The sequence below is a fragment of the Mirounga leonina genome, unplaced genomic scaffold (genome assembly GCF_011800145.1).
Source record: "Mirounga leonina isolate KUSES-001 unplaced genomic scaffold, KU_Mleo_1.0 Mir_447, whole genome shotgun sequence".
Lineage (NCBI taxonomy): Eukaryota > Metazoa > Chordata > Mammalia > Carnivora > Phocidae > Mirounga > Mirounga leonina.
In genome coordinates, this window is record NW_023270757.1 from 5,120,545 (window position 1) to 5,145,298 (window position 24,754).

The window sequence follows — 24,754 nt, forward strand, 5'->3', positions numbered from 1 at the left end:
AAATAAATAAATAAATAAAATCTTTAAAAAAAAAATGCACTCCACTCTTTAACAACAATAGTCCATAAAACAAATGTTAGCAAAACATATTACATTTTAGATATAAGCTTTTAAAATAGATTGAAATAGGGGCGCCTGGGTGGCTCAGTTGTTAAGCGTCTGCCTTCGGCTCAGGTCATGATCCCAGCGTCCTGGGATTGAGCCCCGCATCGGGCTCCCTGCTCCGCAGGAAGCCTGCTTCTCCCTCTCCCACTCCCCCTACTTGTGTTCCCTCTCTCGCTGTGTCTCTCTCTGTCAAATAAATAAAATCTTTAAAATAGATTGAAATATACTGGCTCAATGCTCCCAGTCTTCTCACATACTAAAATCATCTAAGTTAATATTAAAAAGTCTTGCTTATTGGTTGAAATAAAGATTCTCCTTTCCTCAGCTACAAGAACCATAACTCACTGATTTTTTTCCCAGGATTACCAGTGGAATACATGCCAAGTATCTGTCCAAAAAAGCATTATTAACTTACAGACCAATTCTCAATTTTGTTAAGTTTGACAATGGCATGAGGTGAACAGATAAAATAATTTGGCAAGGGGCACCTGGGTGGCTCAGTTGGTTAAGTGTCTGCCTTCGGCTCAGGTCATGATCTCAGGGTCCTGGGATCAAGCCCCACATCGGGCTCCCTGCTCAGCGGGAAGCCTGCTTCTCCTCCTCCCATTCTGCCTGCTTGTGTTCCCTCTCTCGCTGTCAAATAAATAAATAAAATCTTAAAAAAATAATAATAATAATTTGGCAAAATGCTGAGAATTGGTGAAGGTGGGTAATGGGTACATAAGGACTCATACTATTTCTTGTGTGTATGGTCAGAATTTTCCAAGGGACCAGACTCATCAAGAAAGACGAGGACTCAGATAAACAGGGAAAAAAAAATTCCAAAGCAAAAATTAAAAAGAAAACCAAACCATAAAATACAAATGCCCATCAGTGAAATAAAAATCTTTCCATTAGGTCAGACAAATGTTAGCAGAGATTCCAGAGGCCATGTGTTTAGAAGCTGCTGCGACTCTCAGCACAGCTGAGTTTTCACTCGCTGCCTATTCGGCAAGGAAACAAAGGCAGGGAAAGACCCTCACGCCCAGCATCATGCCAACACGGCAAACAAGAATGTGGGGCTTGGAAGGCAAGTTGACAACGATCTGAATGCAGCCTCCACTCTGCTTACCAAACATGGGCAACGCATGACAGCGCTCTAACCCAACTTCTTCGTATCTTTAAACGGCGATAATTCTGTCCAAAGAGTACTTCTGTCTAGCACATGGTAAGTGCTCAATATCCAAGGATATTATTTTTTTTAAGATTCTATTTATTTGTCAGAGAGAGAGAGCACAAGCAGGGGGAGCAGCAGGCAGAGAGAGAAGCAGGCCCCCCACCAAGCAGGGAGCCCAATGCTGGGCTCGATCCCAGGACCCTGCGATCATGACCTGAGCCGAAGGCAGACGCTTAATTAACCAACTAAGCCACCCAGGTGCCCCCAGAGGATACTATTTTTTTAAATTTTTTTTTGCTTTTTTTTTTTTTTAAGATTTTATTTATTTATTTGAGAGAGAGAATGAGAGAGAGAGAGAGAGAGAGAGCGAGCACATGAGACGGGGGTGGGTCAGAGGGAGAAGCAGACTCCCCGCTGAGCAGGGAGCCCGACGCGGGACTCGATCCCGGGACTCCAGGATCATGACCTGAGCCGATGGCAGTCGCTCAACCAACTGAGCCACCCAGGCGCCCGAGGATACTATTTTAATAAAGAGACGGAAGAGGCAGAAACAATACAACTGCACGTGTGTTAAGTATTTAAAATAGGACAATGGGTCATCCAACCCCCGGCTTAGAAAGCTGCTGAACGCATCAGCACTGATGTACAAACACAACGAACTAGCCACGCCCGGTTAAAAATCCTCTCCAGGGTTCCTGGCACTAAGACTCATTCCCAGATCTGACTCCAACTGCCTTGAGCCATGAAAACATGATTGCCATCAGAGTGAATTCAGATTTTGCTTATTAAAGTGAATTTATAAAAACTCTGTAATTACACTTTTTTTTTTTTTGGTAGGGTAGAGCAATGGCAGAAGACTCCTGCTTCTCCTTTAAAAGAAGATAAATTTTTATTTCCTGGTCTGCACACAGCCTTGAAATTCCATTTGTTTCTCTTTAATCTAATGTTTATTTCCAAGAGCAGCAAGATGCCAAACCTGAAGAAACCAATTATCTTAAAACCATTTTTGGTATAACTAGAAAACTAAGTGAAATCTATGTGAGTCATAGGATGCTGGTCTCCTTGCCAATCACCAAAAGGACTAGAACACTGCCCGCCCTGTGGGGCAGAGAGACATTATCAAATAGCACCACCCGATTATTATAGGCACTATAATAGCCAGACGAAATGGTGCCAGGGTGGCAAAGAGAGGACTGTCAGGAAAAATTTTATGTAATAAGTGAGTTTAAAGCTGGGTTTGGAAATATGAATATGAACCAGATGGATGGAGGGAGGGAAAGGGCTTCCTACCATGTTCAGACATTCGGAGGCATGAAAAAGTGTTATGCTTGAGCAACGTAAATTATCTGTGGCTGAAGCATAAGGTGCAGAAGTAGGGGGTGGATAGTATGGAAAGTTAACTTGGGAATCATCGTTACAAAAGGCCTTATATGTCAGCCTACAGAGCTCCACTTAGATTTTTAAACTGGAGAAGGACAGGATCAACTTCTTTTTATTTTTGAAGACTATTTTTTAATTTTTTTTTAAAGATTTATTTTTTATTTTTCTTAGAGACACAGAAAGCAAGAGCGGGGCAAAGCCTAAATGTATTTTCAAAGTAGAGCCAAAGCTCTTGCTGATGCCTTCAATGTGGGAGGAAAAGGAGACAAGGAGGACTCCCAGGTTTTTAGCCCAAGTAACCAGATGCAGAACAGGCATTTACTGAGATAGGAACACTGGGGAGGGCATAAAATGAGGTGGAGACGTAGAGTCTGCTTTTGAACGGAGTAAGTTTGAGATGGCTATTAGACATCCAATAAAAACTGTCGGGGCGCCTGGGTGGCTCAGTTGGTTAAGCGTCTGCCTTCAGCTCAGGTTATGATCCCAGGGCTCTGGGATCGAGCCCCACATCGGGCTCCCTACTTGGTGGGGGGCTTGCTTCTCCCTCTCCCCCTCACCCTGCTTGTGCTCTCTCTCTCTGTCAAATAAATAAACAAACCCTTTAAAAAAAGTAAAATAAAAAAATAAAAACTGTCAAGGATGGGGCACCTGGCTGGCTCAGTTGGAAGAGCATCAGAACTCTTGATCTCAGGGCTGTAAGTTACAGCCCCACGTTGGGTTAGACATTACTTAAATAAATAAAACTTAAATAAAAAAACTGTCAAAACGGTGAGGACATGGGATCCCATGGGCAGGCAGCCTGGCCTCAGGTGGCAACAGCTTTAGTCCAGCCACTGTCCCGCGTGGGAGGGCAGGGTACATGGGCAGATGGCTATATGGAGGTGAGAGGTGATGGAAAGTTCTCTTCTGGTAACTTTATCTCTTCCATGAAACAAACAGCAAGGGTTTTCCACTGATGGTAAGCCATGAGATGTAGGCAGTTTCAGAATGAATCACACAGTTCCCCTGAAAAGGGGCAGAGTGAATCGACTATAGAAATTCGAATAAAATGCCAGGCAGCACTGAGGCTAAACGAAAATGTCCAGGAGGCAGTCAAAACAATGATGCGGAAATCAGGAGAGAACGCGGCGAGAGAGAGACACTAACAAAGATTCGAGTACACTTAAAACCATGAAAACGGAGGAAAGACCGGGAGGATTCATAAGAACCGCCAAAATGAAGTCTACGGTTTTTTAATTTATTTTATTTATTTGAGAGGAAGAGAGAGAGAGAGAGAGGGAACACAAGCAGGGGGAGTGGGAGAGGGAAAGCAGGCTTCCCGCGGAGCAGGGAGCCCGATGTGGGGCTCGATCCCAGGACTCCAGGATCATGACCCGAGCCGAAGGCAGACGCTTAACCAACTGAGCCACCCAGGCGCCCTGAAGCCTATATGCTAGCAATAGTTATGTGGCTGGTGGCACAGGAACCAGCAAAATAGTGACTGCGGTGGTTCTCACCCAAACCCTCTCCATTCTAGTTGACCCGAATATCCTTTCCTGACCTATAGGAGAAGCCGCCCCTTTTAAGTGGGCCAGTAAACCTGAGGTCTTCTACCAGAGGTGTACCAAGTAACAGAATTAGCTCAAGTTTGCCCTACCATGAAATACAGAGGGATCAAAACCCTACTACTTTACTGGGCAAGCAATCCCTTCGGAAAACTTTGTGGGCGGCCAGTCTACCACTTTGCCCCTTTCTATCTTTATCCAATGGGTATGTAAACTTCTCTGTCCTTCTGAGAGCAACTCCATGGGAAACAGCAGCAAGGACCAACATCAGATGCTCTCTGTGTCCCTGCTTGGTACTGCGCCTTGAACTGACAGGACCTTCTATGGGCAGTGAGGCTCTCAGGTGGACGCCCACCCTTTGCTGGGGGCAGTTAGGACAGATGTAAACTCAGAGTTTGAAAGAGGAGACAGTGAACAGCAAATTCAAATGCTAGTGAGGTCAAGTTGTATGAACATGGAGAAGAGATTAGACAATTAGGTGGTAACTATGACCTTAAAAGGAAGAGTATATACTAATAGAATGGTTGAGAACTGAAGGGGAGATAGAAAATCGAAACTGAGCACAGCCTCATCTTTGAAAATGTCTTTTTTTTTTTAAGATTTTATTTATTTATTTATTTATTTATTTATTTATTTATTTATTTATTTATTTATTTTTAAGATTTTATTTATTTTTTTGACAGAGAGAGACATAGCGAGAGCAGGAACACAAGCAGGGGGAGTGGGAGAGGGAGAAGCAGGCTTCCCGCAGAGCAGGGAGCCCGATGTGGGACTCAATCCCAGGACGCTGGGATCATGAGCTGAGCCAAAGGCAGACGCCTAATGACTGAGTCACCCAGGCGCCCTTATTTATTTATTTGAGAGAGAGAGAGAGAGAGAGCGCATAGAGGGAGAAGGAGAAGCAGACTCCCCGCTGACCAAAGAGCCCAATGCGGGGCTGGATCCCAGAACCCTGGGATCATGAGCTGAGCCAAAGGCAGACGCTTAACGACTGAGCCACCCAGGCGCCCCTGAAAATGTCTTGATGATAAAAAGAAGGGAAGAGATAAACTTGATGGAATGGCATAAAAGAAGAAAGGATTTACTGCAACATTTATGAGTCTGCTAGAGTAGAGTAGTCTGCTAGAGTAATCACTACTTATTTAGCTTATTATTATTGTTATTACTATTATTATTTCTTCTTGTTTTATGAGGGGTAAGAAAAAAAAGAAAACACAACACCTTACTTTGCTTATGTGCTCAGGAGCTTGATCAGGAGTGTTGCTGAATTCCCCACCAATCTGGAGGTCACTGACACAGCAAATTGAATCTCTCAGTTCCGTGAGCTTCTGACTGCCCAACACCAGCATCGTCTGGTATGGTTTGTGTTCTTTGTGCTAAAATTCAAATGGTAAATAAGTGTCCACTTAGAGACGAAGCAATTAAACTGTACATCCTGTCCTGACCAGATTTAGATGAAGTTACTGGTTTTCTGAATTTAAAGTTATCCCCATAACTTAGTGTTCTGTGTTTTCTTAGATTCTGTATTTGTCCATCTGGCATCCATTAATAACAGGGCCAAATTAATGGCCAAAACTGTTTACATCTCCCCCGTGATCCAGAGCCTGGTCTCTGAAGTCACTTCCTTGTTCTCATTCTCACACACCAAGTCAGTATTTGCTCGTCCTAAATCAATGTAAGGTCAGGTAGTGGACAACTAGGGACAGTCCCTAGGCCCCCAACCCGCTGGAATTACTCAACCTAGCCAAGCCCGAACCATTCGCCCTGCCCATGGAAACCTCAATAAAGGCTGTGGCCTTTGGCTTCTCCTCACTCCTTCTGGTTCCCAACTGTCACTGGTGCTTTCCTCTGTGGCCCTGTGGCTGTGGTCGACTTGCTCCTCTCAGGAAATGTAAGTAATTAACATCTCTCAATGGCACTGGCCCCTAGTATAGTCACTCGGCCACCTCCATAACTTAGAATCCCACAGGCAACTGAGACGCTTGGTGTTATGATCTGAATGTCTTTGTCCACCCCAAATTCAGATACTGCAATCCTACCGCCCAAGTGATAGTGTTCGGAGGTTGGGTCTCTGGGAGGGGGGTGATGAGGTGGTGCAGGCTGAGCCTCATGAACGGGGTCAGTGCTCTTATAAAAGATCCCACAGAAAGCCTAGCTCCTTCGGACACCTGAGAGGCCTGTGACCTGGAAGAGGGCCTCACCTGCCTGTGCTAGCCCCAAGCTTGGACTCCCAACATCCAGAACTGGGACAAACTGCTGGTTATAAGCCACTCGATCAGCGGTATTTTGTTACAGCGGCCACAAAGGACTAAGACACTTGGCAACAGAACTTTCTTAGTTTAAGCTAAAGTTTATGGGGTGCCTGGGTGGCTCAGTCATTAGGTGTCTGCCTTCGGCTCGGGTTGTGATCCCAGGGTCCTGGGATCGAGCCCCACATCAGGCTCCCTGCTTGGCGGGGAGCCTGCTTCTCACTCTGCCTGCCGCTCCCCCTGCTTGTCCTCTTTCTCTCTTTCTCTGTCAAATAAATAAAATCTTTAAAAAAACAAAATAAGCTAAAGTTTATAATCAAGATGCTACTAAAATGAAATTACCAATAACCTTTGGAATATAACTTCATCTAGCAGCACTGTGTTTTATTTATTATTATTATTTTAAGTAGGCTCCACGTCCAACCCAGGGCTTGAACTCATAACCCTGAGATCAAGACCTGAGATCAAGAATTGGATGATCTACACTGACTGAGCCACCCAGACGCCCCAGCAGCAGTGTGTTTTAAAATTTCCTCCAAACAATCTATACACTACTCTCATGTTATAGACCCAGAGGTTCCGTTTTATTGGTTTGGTTTGACTGGTAATTTCAGATCTTAATCAAACAAGGTAATTAGTACTAACTATATCCCAGCTGCTTCATTATTGACTATTCACAAGTGCAATTCATGTATAGTAATATTTCAATTAAACCTTATCAAAGTTTGTGACATCTATTTGGGGAATCAAGAATACACACACTAGGGGCTACGGTAGAATTCTTTTTATCAGAGACCTCTAAGAAATTTCTGAAAACTCTGTTAACTTTCTGCATTTTCATCAAAGAAGAGCTGTTTTTAGTTAGTTTTGACAGCTTCCCAAGTATTCTGAATCGGTGAACGAAGGGTACCCTACTCCTTTACCAGTCACCTATTCTGTAAAAAACAAACAAACAAACAAACAACACCTAAGAAACAAACCCAAGAATTCACATAATTACAATCACTGTGGATTTACATATACTTTCAGTTGCTTCCAGTGCAGCAATTACAAATAAATTCCAGTATTATAACTGTTACATAAAACAGTGTATGTTTGCATTTATTTTGAACCAAATTTTGAATTTGAGTAATTCAAATTATTAAACCCTTTGGCAAAAGTCACCCATATTATCTGTGAAATTCAAAAGGTTTTACTACTGACCTTATGAAATATAATAGGGTATAAGATATTCACAGATAGGATAAGCTCCCCTTCTTCAATCATGTCTGCTGGATTTTCAGGCTTTTTTCCTATGGCATGTGACTCCTGAAGGAGAAAAACAAGTAAGAGACCTTAAAATCACAGTGTGACTCAGCAAAGAGGGAGTGTGGAACAACAGCTGTAAGCAAGGCTAGAGTCAGGCAGCCCTGGCTTTGACTCCTAATTTTACTTTAAGAAAATTGCTAAAACCTCTCTTAAGCTTTAGTTTCATCTTCTGTAAAAAAAAAAAACAAAAACAAAACAGAAAATACTCATTTTACAGAACTATTGCTGGGAATGTGTACATACTGTATCTAATATGGTTGGCACTAAATGCTTAGCAACTGATGATAAAACAGGAATATCAACTAATGCTGGTATAACACTGGCATTTACAGCTGCTCATGACACTTGTACATACCTCCTCTCACACTATTACAAGAGCTATTTGACAGATGCACAGAGGTTCAGATTTACCTAAGGTAAATCAGCAAGTCTGGATGCAGATCAGTTTGGCTCTAAAACCAACACAGTCTTGCTTTTTACAACATTCTCACATCTGTAATACCTCACACTTCTATTATGTGAGCACAATAACTACAAAATAAAAGCCCCCAGAGCAGACTAGTTAAGAAGTACAGGTGTAAAAGTAAGAGGAAGTGACAATACACAAAATGGCATAGTCGGCAGCTCTAGGGATCAGTCCCTCCACCAAAGCAACCAGTAAGATGGAAAGAGAGATCGGAACCAACTGTTTTGGAATTCTGGAACCTGGTCAGTCAGTTACATCGACTAGGAAAGTGTTTGATGAAAGGATAATCTTTCATTAGTAAGCACAGAGTGCAAACCAACTGCCACCCCCCATTCCTCAGCCCCACTGCAGATGTGGGAATAGGGGCCTATGTTCCTGAATAGATGGCTGATGCCATGACAAGCAAGGGCGACCTTGTTCTCCCAAAACTGGGGGTTTTGTTGCTCTGGTAATGTCCTGATGACCCGCTGCAGACACCTGCCTGGGTTTTGGTCTCCTGGTAGCAGTGGCTTCCCACAGCAGCAGCTACTGGGAAATTTAGAAACAGGGCCTTTTCTTTTTTTTAAATTTGTGGAGGCAGACATTTAAGGAAATCTTGAACTCTTGGCTGTCCACAGAGATAATAAAACAGAAATATCCATAACCATACACAATAAGGAGTACACGCAGCTCCAACAATCAACAAGTAAAAAAATTTACTCAGAATGTCCAGTACAGATTCGTTGTTCTCCATAAAAACATAAAGCACACAAAGAAACAAGAAAATATGTCACATTCACAAGAAAAAAAAAAAAATCTGACAAAAGCCACCCTCGAGGAAGCCCAGATACAGAAGTTACTTGTCAAAGCTGTTAAATCAACTGTTTTAAATGCATTCAGTGAGCTGGGAGTAGGACAACATATTTGAAGTCATGAAAGAAAAAAACACCATTAACCAAGAATTCTATGCCTGGCAAAACTATCCTTCAGGAATGAAAAAGAAATTAAGGCATTTTCAGATAAAAAAAGAGGGGGGAGAGTTCATTACCGGTAGGCTTTGTACAAGAAACGCTAAAGAGAGTTCTTCAGGATGAAGTGAGAAGACACTAGACAGTAACTTGAATCCATAAGAAGAAATAAAGAACACCGGTAATGGTAACTACATAGGCAAATATAAAAGCCAAAGCTATTATACTTTTAGTTTATAACTTTTTTTCTCAAAAGCAAATGCATAAAACAGTATTTATAAATTTATGTTAACAGACACACAAAGAGATGATGAGACAATAACAACATCAAGGGAGAGGGACAGAGATGTATAAAAGCAGAGTATCTGTCCTTGAAGGCACTACTGAAACAAAGTTGGTATTATTAAGATTAGGTTGTTATAGTTTTAAGATGGTAATTGTAATCCACAAGGTAACCACTACAAAAACAAGTAAAACACATACATATGGAAAGAAGGAAAACAAAATACACCCTAAAAATTCAACTAAATACCAAAAAGGACAATAACAGAGGAACCAAGGAACAAAAGATAGGTATGGCATACAGATGCCTAAATGGCAGAAATAAAGTAATTACTTTAATACAGGTGGGCTAGACTTTTCCATTAAAAAGGCAAAGATTGGCAGAATGGATTAAAAATATTTCATCATCTATACACTCTCTGTAAGAGACTCACTTTAGACGTGAAGACACAAAGAGGTTGGAAGTAAAAAAATGGAAAAAGGTATTCCACACAAATAGTAACCAAATGAAAGCTATATTATTGTCAGATAAAACGGACTTTAAGTAAAAAAAGGTTACAGGAGACAAAGGAGGGCATTGTATATTGATAAAATATGCAATCCAAAAAGATACAATAATTATATACATACGTAGCTAACAACAGAATGCCAAAATATATGAAGCAAAACTGACAGAACTGAAGGGAGAAATACATTGTTCTATGATAATAGGTGGAAACTTCAATACCCCACTTCCAATAATGAGTAGAATAACCACACAGAAAATTAATAAGGAAATAACACTACAAACCAATGAGATCTCACTGACAGATACAGAACACTCCATCCAACAATACATTCTTCTCAAGTGCACATGAACAATTCTCTGAGATAGACCACCAAGTCTTTTTTTTTTTAATAAAGATTTTTTTTTAAATTTATTTATTTGAGAGAGAGCATGAGAGGGGTGAGGGTCAGAGGGAGAAGCAGACTCCCTGCTGAGCAGGGAGCCCGATGCGGGACTCGATCCTGGGACTCCAGGATCATGACCTGAGCCGAAGGCAGTCGCTTAACCAACTGAGCCACCCAGGCGCCCTAGACCACCAAGTCTTAATGAATTTGAAAGTACTAAATCAATTAAAGTATATTTTCTGTTTATAATTGAATAAAACTAGAAATCGTAATAGGAACAAAACTAAAAATTCAGTGGATATTAAATAACACACTCTTAAATGACCAATGGGTCAAAAAAGAAATCACAAGGGAAATTAGAAAATACCTTGAGACAAATGAAAACGAAAACAGAACATAGAAACTTCTAGGACGCAGCAAAAGCAGTACAAAGAGGGAAACTTAACAGCTGTAGACATCTGCATTAAAAAAAGAACAATTCAAGTAAATAACCTTACTGTATACACTAAGGAACTGGAAAAAGAAGAGCAAACTAAACCCAAAACTAGCAGAAGGACGGTAACAATCAAAACGAATCCAAGGGGCGCCTGAGTGGCTCAGTCGTTAAGCATCTGCCTTCTGCTCAGGTCTGATCCCAGGGTCATGGGATCAAGTCCCACATGGGGCTCCCTGCTTGGCGGGAAGCCTGCTTCTCCCTCTCCCACTCCCCCCTGCTTGTGTTCCCTCTCTCGCTGTGTCTCTGTCACATAAATAAATACATACATACATACATACATACATACATACATACATACCGACCAACCGACCCAGGACTAGTGTAGTTCACTGGTGAACTACACTAAAGAATTATATCAATCCTCCCCCAACATCTTCCAAGAAGTTTGAAGAGAGAATACTTTTTTTTTTTTTTAAAGTATGCTCTATGCCCAAAGTGAAGTCAAGAGTCACATGCTCTACCAACTAACTGAGCCAGCTGGGCATCCTGAGGGAATACGTTTTTTAAGATTTTATTTATTTGGGGTGCGGGGGGGAAGCAGACTCCCTGCTGACCAGGGAGCCCGATGTAGGGCTCGATCCCAGGACCCCGGGATCATGACCTGACTGGAAGGCATTGCCCAACCATGCAGATGCCCCCAGAGGGAATACTACTTCTTAACTCATTCTATGAGATCAACATACTCTGATAGCAAAGCCAGACAAAGACACCACAAGAAAACTACAGGCCAGTATCATTTATGAATATAAATGCAAAACTCCCTAACAAAATACTAGCAAACCGGGTCACGTGGGTGGCTCAGTCGGTGAAGCATCTGCCTTCAGCTCAGGTCATGATCTCAAGAGTCCTGGGATCAAGCCCCACATTGGGGCTCCCTGCTCAGGGGAGAACCTGCTTCTCCCTCTCCCTCTGCTCCTCCCCCCATGCTCTCACTCTCTCTTGCTCGATCTCAAATAAATAAATAATCTTTAAAACCAAAATACTAGCAAACCAAATTCAGCAGCATATAAAAAGGATGATATACCACAGCCAAGCGGGGTTTATCCTCAGGATGCAAGAGTAGTTCAACACACGCAAATCAATCAATGTAATACACCACACTAACAGAGGATGGAAAAAACCCACACCATTATTTCACTGAAATGCAGAAAAGATATGAGGAAATCCAATGCCTTTTCACAACAAAGGCACTGAATAAACTCGGAACAGAAGGGCACTTCTTCAACATGATGAAGGACATATATAAAAAATCCACAGCTAAAATCATACTCAGTGGTGAAAAACAATAAGGATGTGTACTGTTGCCACTTCTGCTCAACACAGTACTAGAAATTCTAGCCAGAATAATGAGATTAAAAAAGGAAGAAAGGAAAAAGAATGAATGAGCAACCAAATTAGAAAGAGATAAAGTTACTTGTTTGCAGATGACAGGCATGATCTTCTATGTATAAAATCCTAAAGAATCCACACAAAAAACCTATTAGAGCTAATAAATTTACCAAAGTTGCGGCCTACGAAATCAACACACAAAAACTGGTTATATTTCTATATAGCAGCAGTGTACAACTTAAAAAGGATATCAAGAAAATAATTCCATTTAAAGTATCATCAAAAGGAATAAAATACTTAGGAATAAATCTAACAGAAATGAAAAGACATGGGATGCCTGCCTGGCTCAGTCGGTAGAGCATGTGACTCTTGATCTCAGGGTTGTGAGTTCAAGCCCCATGTTGGGTGTAGAAATTACTTTAAGAGAATAAAAAAATCTTAAAAAAAAGAGAAAGAAATCAAAGGCTTTTACACTTAAAAACTACAAAATGTTACTGAACAAAATTAATGACAACTTAAATAAATTTAAAGACAAGGCTTGTTCATGGATTAGAAGATGTTCAAATGACAACACTACCCCAAATCATATACAGAGTCAATTCAATCCCTATCAAAATCACTATGGGTTTTTTTTTTTTTGACCCAGAAATAAAACCACCCTCCTAAAATCCCAAGGGAATTCTGAGGAACCATAAACAGCCAAAACAATCCTGAAAAAGATTAAAATTGGAAGACTCACATTTCCCAATTTCAAAAACGACCACAAAGCTATAATAATCAAAACAGGATTAGGCTGAAGGTAAGACAGACATACAGACTCATGGAATAGAATGGAGAACTCAGAAATAAATCTTGTATGGTCAACTGACTTTTAACGAAGGTGTCAAGACCATTCAACACACCATTCTTCAACAAATGGTGCTGGGAAAACTGGATATCCACATACAAATGAATGAAGTTATACCTTTTCCTTATATATAAAAATTAACTCAAAATGGATCAAAGACTTGAACTAAGAGCTAAAACTATAAACTCTTAGACGAAAACATGGGGGAAAGCTTCATTACTACAATGGATTTGAAGATAGTTTAAGTACAACACCAAAAGCACAGATATCAACAACAAAAAGATAAAGTGAACTTAATCAAATTTTAAAACTTTTGTACATCAGAGGACACTATCAAGGGAGTGAAAAGATGACCTGTAGATGGGAGAAAACATTTTAAAATCACACATATGGTAAGGGTCTAGTATCCAGAATATACAAAGAACTCTTACAACTCAACAAAGGGACAACCCAATTAAAAAACTAGTAAAGGACTTGAATAGACATTTCTCCAAAGATGACATTCAAATGGCCAAAAGGCACATGAAAAGATGCTCAACATCACTTACCATCTGGAAAATGCAAATTGAAATCATAATGCGATACCATTTTATGCCCACTAGGATGGCTATTCTCAAACAATAACAAATGTTGAAGAGGATGTGGAGAAACTGGAACCTTTGTGCATTGCTAATGGGACTGTCAAATGACCCAGCTGCTGTGGAAAAGTCTGATGGTTCCTCAAGATGTTAAACCTAGATTAGCATATGCCTGAGCAATTACACTCCCGGGTATATACTGAAAAGAACTGAAAATGGACTCAAACAGATACCTGTATACTGGTGTTCATAGCAGCATTATTTATAATAGCCAAAAAATGGAAATAAGCCAAATGGCCATCAGAAGATGAACAGATAAACAAAATGTGGTATATCCATACAAGGAAATATTATTCAGTCACAGATAAAATCTTTAAAACATTATACTAAGTAAAATAAGCTGAACACAAAAGAACAAATATTGCATGATTCCACTTACATGAGGTATCTAGAACAGGCAAATTCATAGAGACAGAAAGTAGAATAAAGGTTACCAGGGGCTGAGGGAAAGGAAAATGGGGAGTTATTTACTCAGTACAGAATTTCTGTTTGAGATGATGAAAAAGTTCTGGAAATACTGATGGGTACATAACACAGTCAATGTACTTAATGCCACTTAAACTGGCCACTTAAACTGAACATTTAACAATGGTTAAAATAGTAAATTTTATGTTATGTGAATTTTACCACAATAAAAAATAAGTGGGAGAGAAAACAGATGCCTTTATGTACTACCAAGTGACCAACACAGCATCTGACACACAGTAGGTCTTCAAGAATATGTACTGAATGAACCCATCATGTCTAACACTTAATTCCTCATTATTTATCAACTTAAATTTTTCTGAGGGTTTACATAAGAGATGGTGGATTAAGAATGTGATTAAACTACAATCAGGAGCAGAAAAAAAGTACCAGCAATAGGGAGATGAAAAGGCATGAATTTAGCCTAATATAGAGAGCAAAACCAAACTAAAAGCAGAAATAAAGGGGTGCTTGGGTGGCTCAGTCAGTTAAGCTCGAGTCATGATCCCAGGGTCCTGGGATTGAGCCCCGCATCAGGTTCCCTGCTCAGGAAGGAGTTTACTTCTCCCTCTCCCTCTGCTGCTCCCCCTGCTTGTGCTCTTTCTCTGTCAAACAAACAAACAAACAAATGCAAGAATAAAGGCAGAGATCTGAAAGAGTCAAATGTGCCATCACTTGAATTTTTTCTTCAAGATTTTTATTTATTTATTTGAGACAGAGGCAGACACAGTGAGAGAGAGCACAGGAGCGAGGAGAGAAGTAGGCTCCCAAGTGAGCAGGGAGCCCGATGGCGGATCAGGACCTGAGCCGAAGGCAGACGTTTAACCGACTGAGCCACCCAGGTGCCCCCCGATCACCTGAGTTCTGTGGGTCTTTTTCTCCTACCAGTTCCCAGTCCCAATGAGGTTTCTCTAAGTTTGTTTTCAGCTAAGCATATCCAATATAAAGCCACCCTACAGTCATCACTAACACCCAATGACAGAGTGTTTCACTGTTTCATGGGGAAAAAAAAAGAAAGATGAGACTCTTACCATCTCATAAGCAAATGTTTCTTGTCTGCAAACCCGATCTATTGTTATGGTTTCTTCCCGCTGTTCCAGAAGTTTCTTTCTAACCCTGTTAGAAGAACAAGAAACATCAAACTTCAACACCTTTACTGGGTCTTCCAAGATATCTTTAATACTTAACTTTTATTTGAACTAATTTTTTTTTTTTTTTTTTTTTTTTTTTTGAGAGAGAGGCAGGGGCAGAGGGAGAAGAAGAGAGAATCCCAAGCAGGCTCCATGCCCAGCAATCTCTGAGATCATGACTTGAACTGACATCAAGTCGGACACTTAACTGACTGAGCCACCCAGGCACCCCTTGAACGAATTTTGAACTAATTTTAGACTTATAGCTAAAAGAAGCTGTAAAAATAGTAGAGTCCCCTTATATCTCTCACCCGGTTTTCCCTATATTAACACCTTACATGATCATAATTATCAAGATCAGAAAATTAACATTAATATAGTATTAGTAACTCTAAGTCTTTTTTGAATTTTACAAGTTTTTAAATGTAATGCCTTTTCTTCTGCCCCAGGATCCTCTGTAGGACACTACACTGCATTCCCTCCATTTGTCTGCAGTATGGCAGTTTTCCTCGTCTTTCATCACTTTGACACTTCTGAAGAGCTCTACTTTGTTATTTTGTAGAACGTCCTTGAATTTGCACTGACTGCTGGTTGCTTAAGACTGGAGTAATGCTGCGCATTTTTGGCATGAATACCACAAGAATGATGTCCCCACGGTGTCATACCAAGAGGTTCATGATGTTGATATTAACATGTCTTGTCACTGGTGATGTTTACTTTGGTTAAGTTCCTGTCTGCCAGATTCCTACGCTAGAAAGATACTTTCTTTTCTTTTCCTTTGTACTCGCTAAGTATTTAGGGGAAGATACTTTGAAACCATGCAAATCTTGTTTCTCCTCACTTTCACCCAGGGTTTTTAGCATTCAAAAGATTTTGTCTGCAACATTTATTACTGTGGAATATGCCTAAGGGCGATTCCCTATTTCCCTCCTTCTACATTTATTCACTGGTATTATGAGGAAGACCTATCTCTCTCCTCCCATTTATTTGATCATTTATATTAATATGAACTCGTATTTATTTCATTCTGTAGGTTAAAATCTAATACTATCATTATTCTATTGATCAAACTGTTCTACCTGTGGCTGTTAGGCACTCCTTTGAGTTGGCTCCTGTCTTTCAACAAACCCTTTTTTTTTTTTAAAGATTTTATTTATTTATTTGAGAGAGAGAATGAGATAGAGAGAGCATGAGAGGGGGGAGGGGCAGAGGGAGAAGCAGACTCCCCGCTGAGCAGGGAGCCCGATGCGGGACTCGATCCCAGGACTCCAGGATCATGACCTGAGCCGAAGGCAGTCGCTTAACCAACTGAGCCACCCAGGCGCCCAACCCTCATCCTTTTTTTGAGCATCTCCTTACTTTCTAGCACCGTAAGCTCCAGGCTCACCTTGCACTTCCTTGTCTCAGTCCGGAAATCAAGTACTAAGAGCCTCAATGAGACTTTTTTTAAGGATTTTATTTATTTGAGGGGCGCCTGGTTGGCTCAGTCATTAGGCGTCTGCCTTCGGCTCGGGTCATGATCCCAGGGTCCTGGGATCAAGCCCCGCATCGGGCTCTCTGCTCGGCAGGGGGCCTGCTTCTCCCTCTCCCAACTCCCCCTGCTTGTGTTCCCTCTCTTGCTGTTTCTCTCTCTGTGAAATAAATAAATAAAATCTTAAAAAAAAAAAAAGATTTTATTTATTTGAGAGAGAGAGAGAAAGTACGAGCAGGGGGAGAAGCAGGTTCCCCGCTGAGCAGGGAGCCCGATGCGGGACTCGATCCCAGGACCCTGGGATCATGACCTGAGCTGAAGGCAGATGCTTAACTGACTGAGCCACCCAGGCGCTCGAGACAGGTGTTCAGAGGCCATTAGCTAAGTGCTAGGCATTACTGTTACTGCAGTCAGCGCTTCTTCTAGACCTCTCGGGAGGGAAAGGCAGAAAACATACCTCTGTGTATTATTCCACGCATGTACGAACATCTGCACTTCTGTATTTTTCTGTTATGTACTTAAAACCATTAGTTTATACTGCTACTTCTAATCCCAAACTAAAAATCACTCATTTTAGCTTTTAACCTTTCCTTGTAACTTTTTTCTTCACAAGTGAGAAACCCCGCTCCCATTATCTATTAATTATTTGTTTGAGTCTAGAAAACACATAGTTTCAGCATTGCTGATCTGTAACCCTATGAGAAACACTAAAACATGAACAGCGCTCTTTGTTTTTAGTCTTGTAACACTGAATCAAGATACGTTTTTGTAGGACTTAGGTTAGTCCTTTCTTCCCCATTCTCTCCAGCGTTGTTATGTTGTGACACAGGCTCATGTGTTAGTGGTTTTTTAAAAATTTTATTCATTTTAGATTTTATTTATTTATTTGAGAGACAGAAATAGTGAGAGAGAGAGAGAGAGAGAGAGAGAGAGAACACAAGCAAGGTGAGGGGCAGAGGAAGCAGACACCCCACCGAGCAGGGAGCCGGATGCGGGGCTCGATCCCGGGACTCCGGGATCATGACCTGAGCGGAAGGCTGACATTTAAGCAACTGAGCCACCCAGGCATCCCTCATGTGTTAGTTTTTATACTCTATTCTGGGTTCTCCCACCCATATCCTGGTTGGTTTTGATTGCTTTTGGGATGTGTAAAAGACAGGTGAAACATCACTATGGTTCTAAGAATCAGAGTTATAAATATATATATAAACACACTCAAAGAAGGTCATTCCCTCTTCACCCCTACTAACTTGTTCATACTCCCTCCTTACCTCCTATCCCGTTCCCACCCACTCCTTGCAGGCAACCAATCTCTAGAGTTCTTGTTTATCCTTTCCATTTTTGTTCAAATAAGCAAATATCTTGTGGATTTTCCTAAATTTTTCTATCATTCTGAGACCTACACAGTAATTAGAACAGAGAAAGCTTAATGCAAAGATTAACAGAGGATTAGAGTAATGAGAGATTAGCACATAACAAGAGAACTCTAGAATATAGGAATAGCAGATATAAGGAGTACCCTACCATTTGGGCGGAGAAAGCGTACCCAACAAGTCTTCCTCTTCCCCCCCAGGACTGAGATCTGCACTTTGCTGGAAGGCCATGGCTGTGACTCACTGAATGGCAGAGAAAGTGGCTATGGTTCTCCACCAGTGGAACTGTGGAAATCTAGGGTACCAGGAAAAGCTGTACAAGAGAAGCATCAAGGGGAGAGGAGTGGTAGGGAAGCTGCTGGGCAGTGGGTGCTACAGGCTGCCTGGTACTCCAGGCCCCGGACACACTGCCCACTGGACCAGGAAGCAAAACCCTTCCCTCTGGCAACCCTTCCCTCTCCATCTTTACTGACAAAGCATTACACTGTGCCAGCTGACAAAGGATAAATATTTATTTAAAGGGCCAAGGCCTATTTTTACAGAGCAGGCAAAAAAAGCCAATTTATAGATGAGAGCCAACAAACTGATAACTTGCAAACCTACTTTCCACATGGAAGGTAGCATATGCTTTTGGGCTTTGCTTTTTTCCTGTAACGGTATCTCCTAGAAATCACCCTATTGGTTCATCCTTGCTCATCCTTCAGTATAGCTGCCCAACACTCAACTGTGTGGATGTCCTACAGTTTAGTTTGTTCAACACTCTCCTATGCATGTATATTTAGGGCAATTCAAATATTTTGCAATTACAAACAATGCTGCAATGAATAACCCTGTAAATTTCATACTGCTGGAGGTGTATCTTTAGTATAGACTGCTAGAAGTGGGACTGACTGGATGAAAAGGTAAGCACCTATGTATTTTGTCTCAGACATTACCAAATCGCCCTAGAGAAGGCTTGTACCAATCTGCATTTCCATCAGCAATGTACAGAAATGCCCGTTTCTTCACGGCCTCATCAAAAGAATACATATTTTTAAATTTGTGCTGGTCTGATAAGTGAGAAAAGGTATCTTAGTGTCATTTCAATTTGCATTTCTCAAATTATGAATATATTTTTTCATGTCTGTGAGTCATTTTTATATCTTTTTTGTGTGTGAACTCTTGGTTTATCTTTTTCACATTTTTCCACTGTGTTTTTGGTCTTTGTCCCTCAACTTTTAAGGTCTTCTATATGAGGGTTATTGGTTTTTTGTGGTACATATTTTTTCCAAGTTTGACAGCTATCTTTTGTTTATGGTGTGTTTTATGTAGTCAATTTTATCAAATCTTTATTACCTCTGGATTTAAATCATAGTTAGAAAGCCTTTCACTATAACAAAATGTGTATGTTTTATTCTCTACATTTCAATCCCTAATCCCTTTGGAGTTTATTCTTGTGTAAATAGCGTCATACTAAATTTCCACAAGTATTAGAATCTAACTGGGCTTTCTCTTCTACTCCACTGGTCTATTGTCTCTTCATGAGCTAGTAGCCACTGTTTTAATTACAAAGACTTTGTGGTATATTTTAATATCTGGTAAAATTAGTACACCTCACAATCTTCTTCAGCCTCCCCCCCCAGGGGTTTTTCCCAGATATAGTCCCTATGAACTTTATCACAACTTGTCTAACTTCCTAAAATAACCAATAGATCTGGCATTTTTACTGTGATTGCTCTTAATTTATAAATTAACTTAGAACTGACATAGGGGTGCCTGGGTGACTCAGTCATTTTAAGTGCCTGACTTTAGATTTCGGCTCAGGTCACAATCTCAGGATTGTGAGATTCTGACTTTGGATTACGGCTCAGGTCATGATTTCAGAATTGTGAGATCGAGCGCAGTGTCAGACTCCACACAGCAGGCAGTCTGCTTCTCTCCCTCTCCCCCTGCTCTCCCTCTCTAAAATAAATAAATAAATCTTACAAAAATAAAGAGCTGACAGCATAATAATTTTTAAGATTCCTATCCAAGAAGAGAGGACATCTTTCACTATTTTCAAGTCTTTTTCCAAGTCTTCCCAGATTGTTTTAAAATTTTCCTTACCTAGGTTTTACATATTTCTTGTTGAATTTATTCCTAAGTATTTAATCTTCTTTTTGACTATTATCAATGGGAGTTTTCCCTACCAATATATCCTCTAATTGTTTAGTTTGTATATATGAAGGCTATTTTTTTAAAAATGTATCAATTCTGTATCCTGCTCTTACACTAAATTCTGGTTTTTCTTGTTTCTTTGTTTTAGCATTGATTTCTTCGGAATTTTTCAGGTATGCTATCACATCATTGACAGAGGTAGTTTTTCTTCTTTATCTACTCTTATCTCTCCAATATTTCAAAGTTTTTCTTTATTATAATATTTGTTATGGATATCTGTCATCAGAGATTACAACTACTGAAAGCTCAAATTTTAGCATTTTTTACCAATAAAGTGCTCACCTGAGGTATATACTTTTCTAGACATTAAACTACTGTACACTTAATAGACTATAGTATAAACAGAACTTTTAGGGCTCCAGGATGGCTCAGTAGCTTAAGGTTAAGCATCTGCCTTTGGCTCAGGTCATGATCCCAGAGCCCTGGGATCAACTGAGCCCATCGGGCTCCCTGCTCAGGGGGGAATCTGCTTCTCCCTCTCCCTCTGCCCCTCCCCACTGCTTGTGCTCTCTCTCTCAAATAAATAAATAAAATCTTGAAAACAAGTAAAAATAAAAAACATAACTTTTATAGGCACTGAGGAACCAAAAAATTCATCTGACTCGCTTTATTGCAATATTTGCTTTATTGCTGTGGTCTGGAACTACCCAAGATCTCCAAGGTATCCCTGTATTTAATGAGTTTTAAAATTCCCAGGTAGAACAGTCTGATTTTTTTTTTTAAAGATTTATTTACATATTTATTTGAGAAAGAGAGAGAATGGGTGTTTGGAAGCAAGCCGGGCTGGGGGGGGAGGGACAGAAGGAGAGGGAGATAATCTCAAGCAGGCTCCCAGCCATTAGCAAGGCCCAACATGGAGCCTGATCTCACAACCCTGAGCAGAAACCAAGAGTCGTACACTCAACTGACCAAGCCACCCAGGTGCCCCTAGTATGGCCTGGTTTTTGTTTTTTTACTAAACTCTAGTTTTATTATGCTGTGATCACAGAGTGTTGTTCATAGTATTTTCTACTTTATGGGTGTTACTGATGTTTTCTTTGTGATCTAATATACAATCAATTTTTGTGGGTGTGCCATGTATTCTCTAATGTCAGGTTATAAATTTTAAGTATATAGATCTCCGTAAGACATAGCCTGTTGATTATGTTGTTTAGAACTTTTATCTCTTATTTTTTTTACCATTGTTATTAAAGTGTCCTACTGTTAGTGAGTTCCTAGCTATGCATCTTGCATCTCCTTTAGTTTTGTTTTATAAAGTTGATCACTGTTATTTGGTATGTGTGTGTATACATACATACATATGTAAATATATATATTTCTCTAAGTATTCTATCTCAATTGGGGTTTGTGGCTTTTACCATTAAAATGTGACCTTTGGGGGCACGTGGGTGGCTCAGTGAGTTAAGCGTCCTACTCTTGGTTTCAGCTCAGGTCATGATCTCAGGGTTCTGGGTTCAAGCTCTGCAACAGGCTCCGCACTCAACATGGAGTCTGCTTGATTCTTTCCCTCTCTCTCCCTGTCCCTCCTACTCATGCTGTCTCTCTCTCTAAATTAAATAAATCTTTTTAAAAAAAATTAAAAATAGGGGTGCCTGGATGGCTCAGTCGGTTAAGCGTCTGCCTCAGGTCATGATCCCAGGGTCCTGGGATCGAGCCCCACATCAGGCTCCCTCTCCTTCTGTCTCTGCTGCTCCCCTGCTTGTGCTCTCTTGCTGTCAAATAAATAAATATAATCTTAAAAAAAAAAAGTGACCTTTGTAACATTTAATGTTTTGGGGCTTGAAATCTGTCTCATATCAGGACGGCTACAGCTGCTCAATTTTTCTTCCCATTTATCTGGTATACTTTTGTCCAATCCTTTATTTTCCTCTGAATCACTTTACTTTACATATGTCTAGTGTCTACGCAAGGTTTTTATTTTGTGACCCAAATCTAAACCCCTTTTAACAGGTTGTATAGGACTGATGCCTTTGGTCTCAATTCTATCACATTTTCTCATTTATGTATTTTGTTAGATTAGCTGTTTTGTTCATTATGAAATGCGTATTTTTTGCATGTCTGTTTTTAGAAATTGAGGAGGGTCTGTTATGTGTATTTTTGTTCCAGTGGTTACCTTTGTACTTATAGATTCTTAACACCCTTCATTACCCATTTTCTTATTTAATATATCACTAAGTTTTCAAGTTTTTTGTCAGTATTAAGATCTACTTATTGCCTACACATTATCTTCTTCCTCTTTTCTCATCCCATTTTTTCAGCTACAACATTCTAATTTGTTACAATATACAACATTTGTACAGTAGCATTCCACCCTCATCCTTACTCTACTAGTCCTTTGGTGAAAATTTCCCAGTCATCATTTGGTTGGATGAAACTCATTCTCTAGTAAATTATTCAGAAATAGCTGGTGGGTACATATTACCCAAGATCCTATATATTAAAATTCTTTTTCTATAGCCTCAATATTGAAAGACATTTCAACTGGATATAAAATCCTTGCTTTCACTGAGCTTTTTGTGAAAAAATCCTGCTCCATTGTTGCCTTCTTTGTAGGTTACTTTTGCAAGTTAATGCCATTCTAATTCTTTCACTTTTGTACATTAGGTGTTCTTTTTGCCTTACTGCCTTGATATTTATCTCTTGATCTATCTTTATCTCTGAAATCTAACAGTTTTATTAGGATATGTCTCAAAATTGATAATTTTGGGTTAATTTTCCCAGATTCCCAGTGAGCCCTTTTAATTTGTAGATTCAGATTTTTTTCCAATCTGGAATTTTTTTTTAGATTATATTAACTATTAATTTTGTTCAATTGCTTTGTTTTCCTTCTCTAAGGACTCATAAATGTATTTTTATCTTGTTTTCCATTCCCACCACTTTCTCTCAATTTCTTTCTTTACATCACTTGCATTCTCCTAACTGTATACATGTCTTTCACTGCCTTTTTTTCTTTTTTTAAAAAAGATTTTATTTATTTGTCAGAGAGGGAGAGAGCACAGGCAGGGGGAGCGGCAGGCAGAGGGAGAAGCAGGCTCCCAGCTGAGCAGGGAGCCCGATGCAGGACTCGATCCCAGGACCCTGGGATCATGACCTGAGCCGAAGGCAGACGCTTAATCGACTGAGCCCCCCAGGTGCCCTTTCATTGCCTCTTATTAAATTTTCATTGGCATCTATTCTGCTTTAGTTATCTCATAACTCACTTGAGAAATTTTTGTCTTTTTCTTCCATTTTCTGAGTTCGTCACTCTCTTTTTTTCCTTCTTCCTTTTTCTCATCATTCCTGTTCTTAGTTTCAAAATTTCAGATCCAAAGTGTTTTTCTATCCTCAAATGCTTGTTTTAGTATATTCAATTTTGTTTGGAATGCAGGCTTAGTTCTCTTGTTTCCTAGTTATTTCCTGGGAGAAGGAGAGCGATTTCCTCAGTTGATTTGTATAAATAGCTGTTTCCTGATTTTCTGCAATAAATTCCCTATAAATTTTATTTCTACTTACGCATTTTGTGATATTTGTGGTGGAAGAGGGTTTATAAGATTCCTACTTTAATGGTACTCTTTTCTGTCATTCTAACAAAGCCCAGGTAAACTAGAGTGTTTTTGTTTTGATGGTAGGGACGGTTGAGTCCTTCACTTCTGTGGTTCTCTTTTTCTTGCAGGACTCTTGAGGTTTCCCTTTTATACCCTTTAAATGGTGCACTGAGCAGTGCTTTGTTTGCCAGTGAAGTGAGAGGAATGGGCAGACTAAATGGAATTGCTATTGTACTAAAACTAATGTTGCTGGGGCGCCTGGGTGGCTCAGTCATTGGGCGTCTGCCTTCGGCTCACGTCATGATCCCAGAGTCCTGGGATCGAGCCCCACGTCGGCTCCTTGAGCAGGGAGTCTGCTTCTCCTTCCCCACCTTCCTCCCGCTCTCTCTCAAATAAATAAATAAAATCTTAAAAAAACAAACAAACAAATAAACAAACTAATGTTGCTGAAGCTTTTGGGATGACAGAGAAGTTTCAGTAGTACCCATGCAGTAGCAATTATTGCTCCTCTTCCTAGGAATTACCATCTGCAAGCAATTAAAACATTTCAGAAATGCTGATGACAAGCTTGGTATGGACCAAAGACAGCAGCATGTGTCAGAAGAGAATCAACCTCTTTCAAGTGCTTTTTGTTCACTTTACAGGCACAAAATGAGCCCAGCAGCTCCTTTATTAGACAAGGGGGAAAAGTGCTAGAAGTGTATTCATTTTATGTCATAATAAAGGGGTCATGTATTAAGATTTTGTTTTTAGTTTTAAGTTATTGGTGGAGAGAAGAAAGGAAGGTTTAGAGAAAGCATAGAGATACAGATTTTAGCATTTGGCACAAGTCTAATTTACCTGCAGTACTCTTAAGATTAATGTTAGTCATGTTTAAAATGTAATAGTTTCAAAGTACATCTAAATAATCCCCGCAGTATAATGCCGTACTGACTCCTTTTACATTAGATCATATAT

General features: G+C 40.1%; 1 protein-coding gene across 1 annotated transcript in view; it reads right to left on the reverse strand.

The window, feature by feature from the left end:
• The window catches only part of SNAPC3 (small nuclear RNA activating complex polypeptide 3), a 43,332-nt gene that overhangs the window by 11,494 nt on the left and 7,084 nt on the right, over positions 1-24,754 (reverse strand). Inside the window, exons 3-5 of the mRNA XM_034987961.1 lie at positions 15,135-15,219; positions 7,638-7,742; positions 5,412-5,561 (exon numbers count right to left, since the gene is read on the reverse strand). Coding sequence (XP_034843852.1) covers positions 5,412-5,561; positions 7,638-7,742; positions 15,135-15,219 — 340 coding nt within the window. The remainder of the gene's footprint in view (positions 1-5,411; positions 5,562-7,637; positions 7,743-15,134; positions 15,220-24,754) is intronic.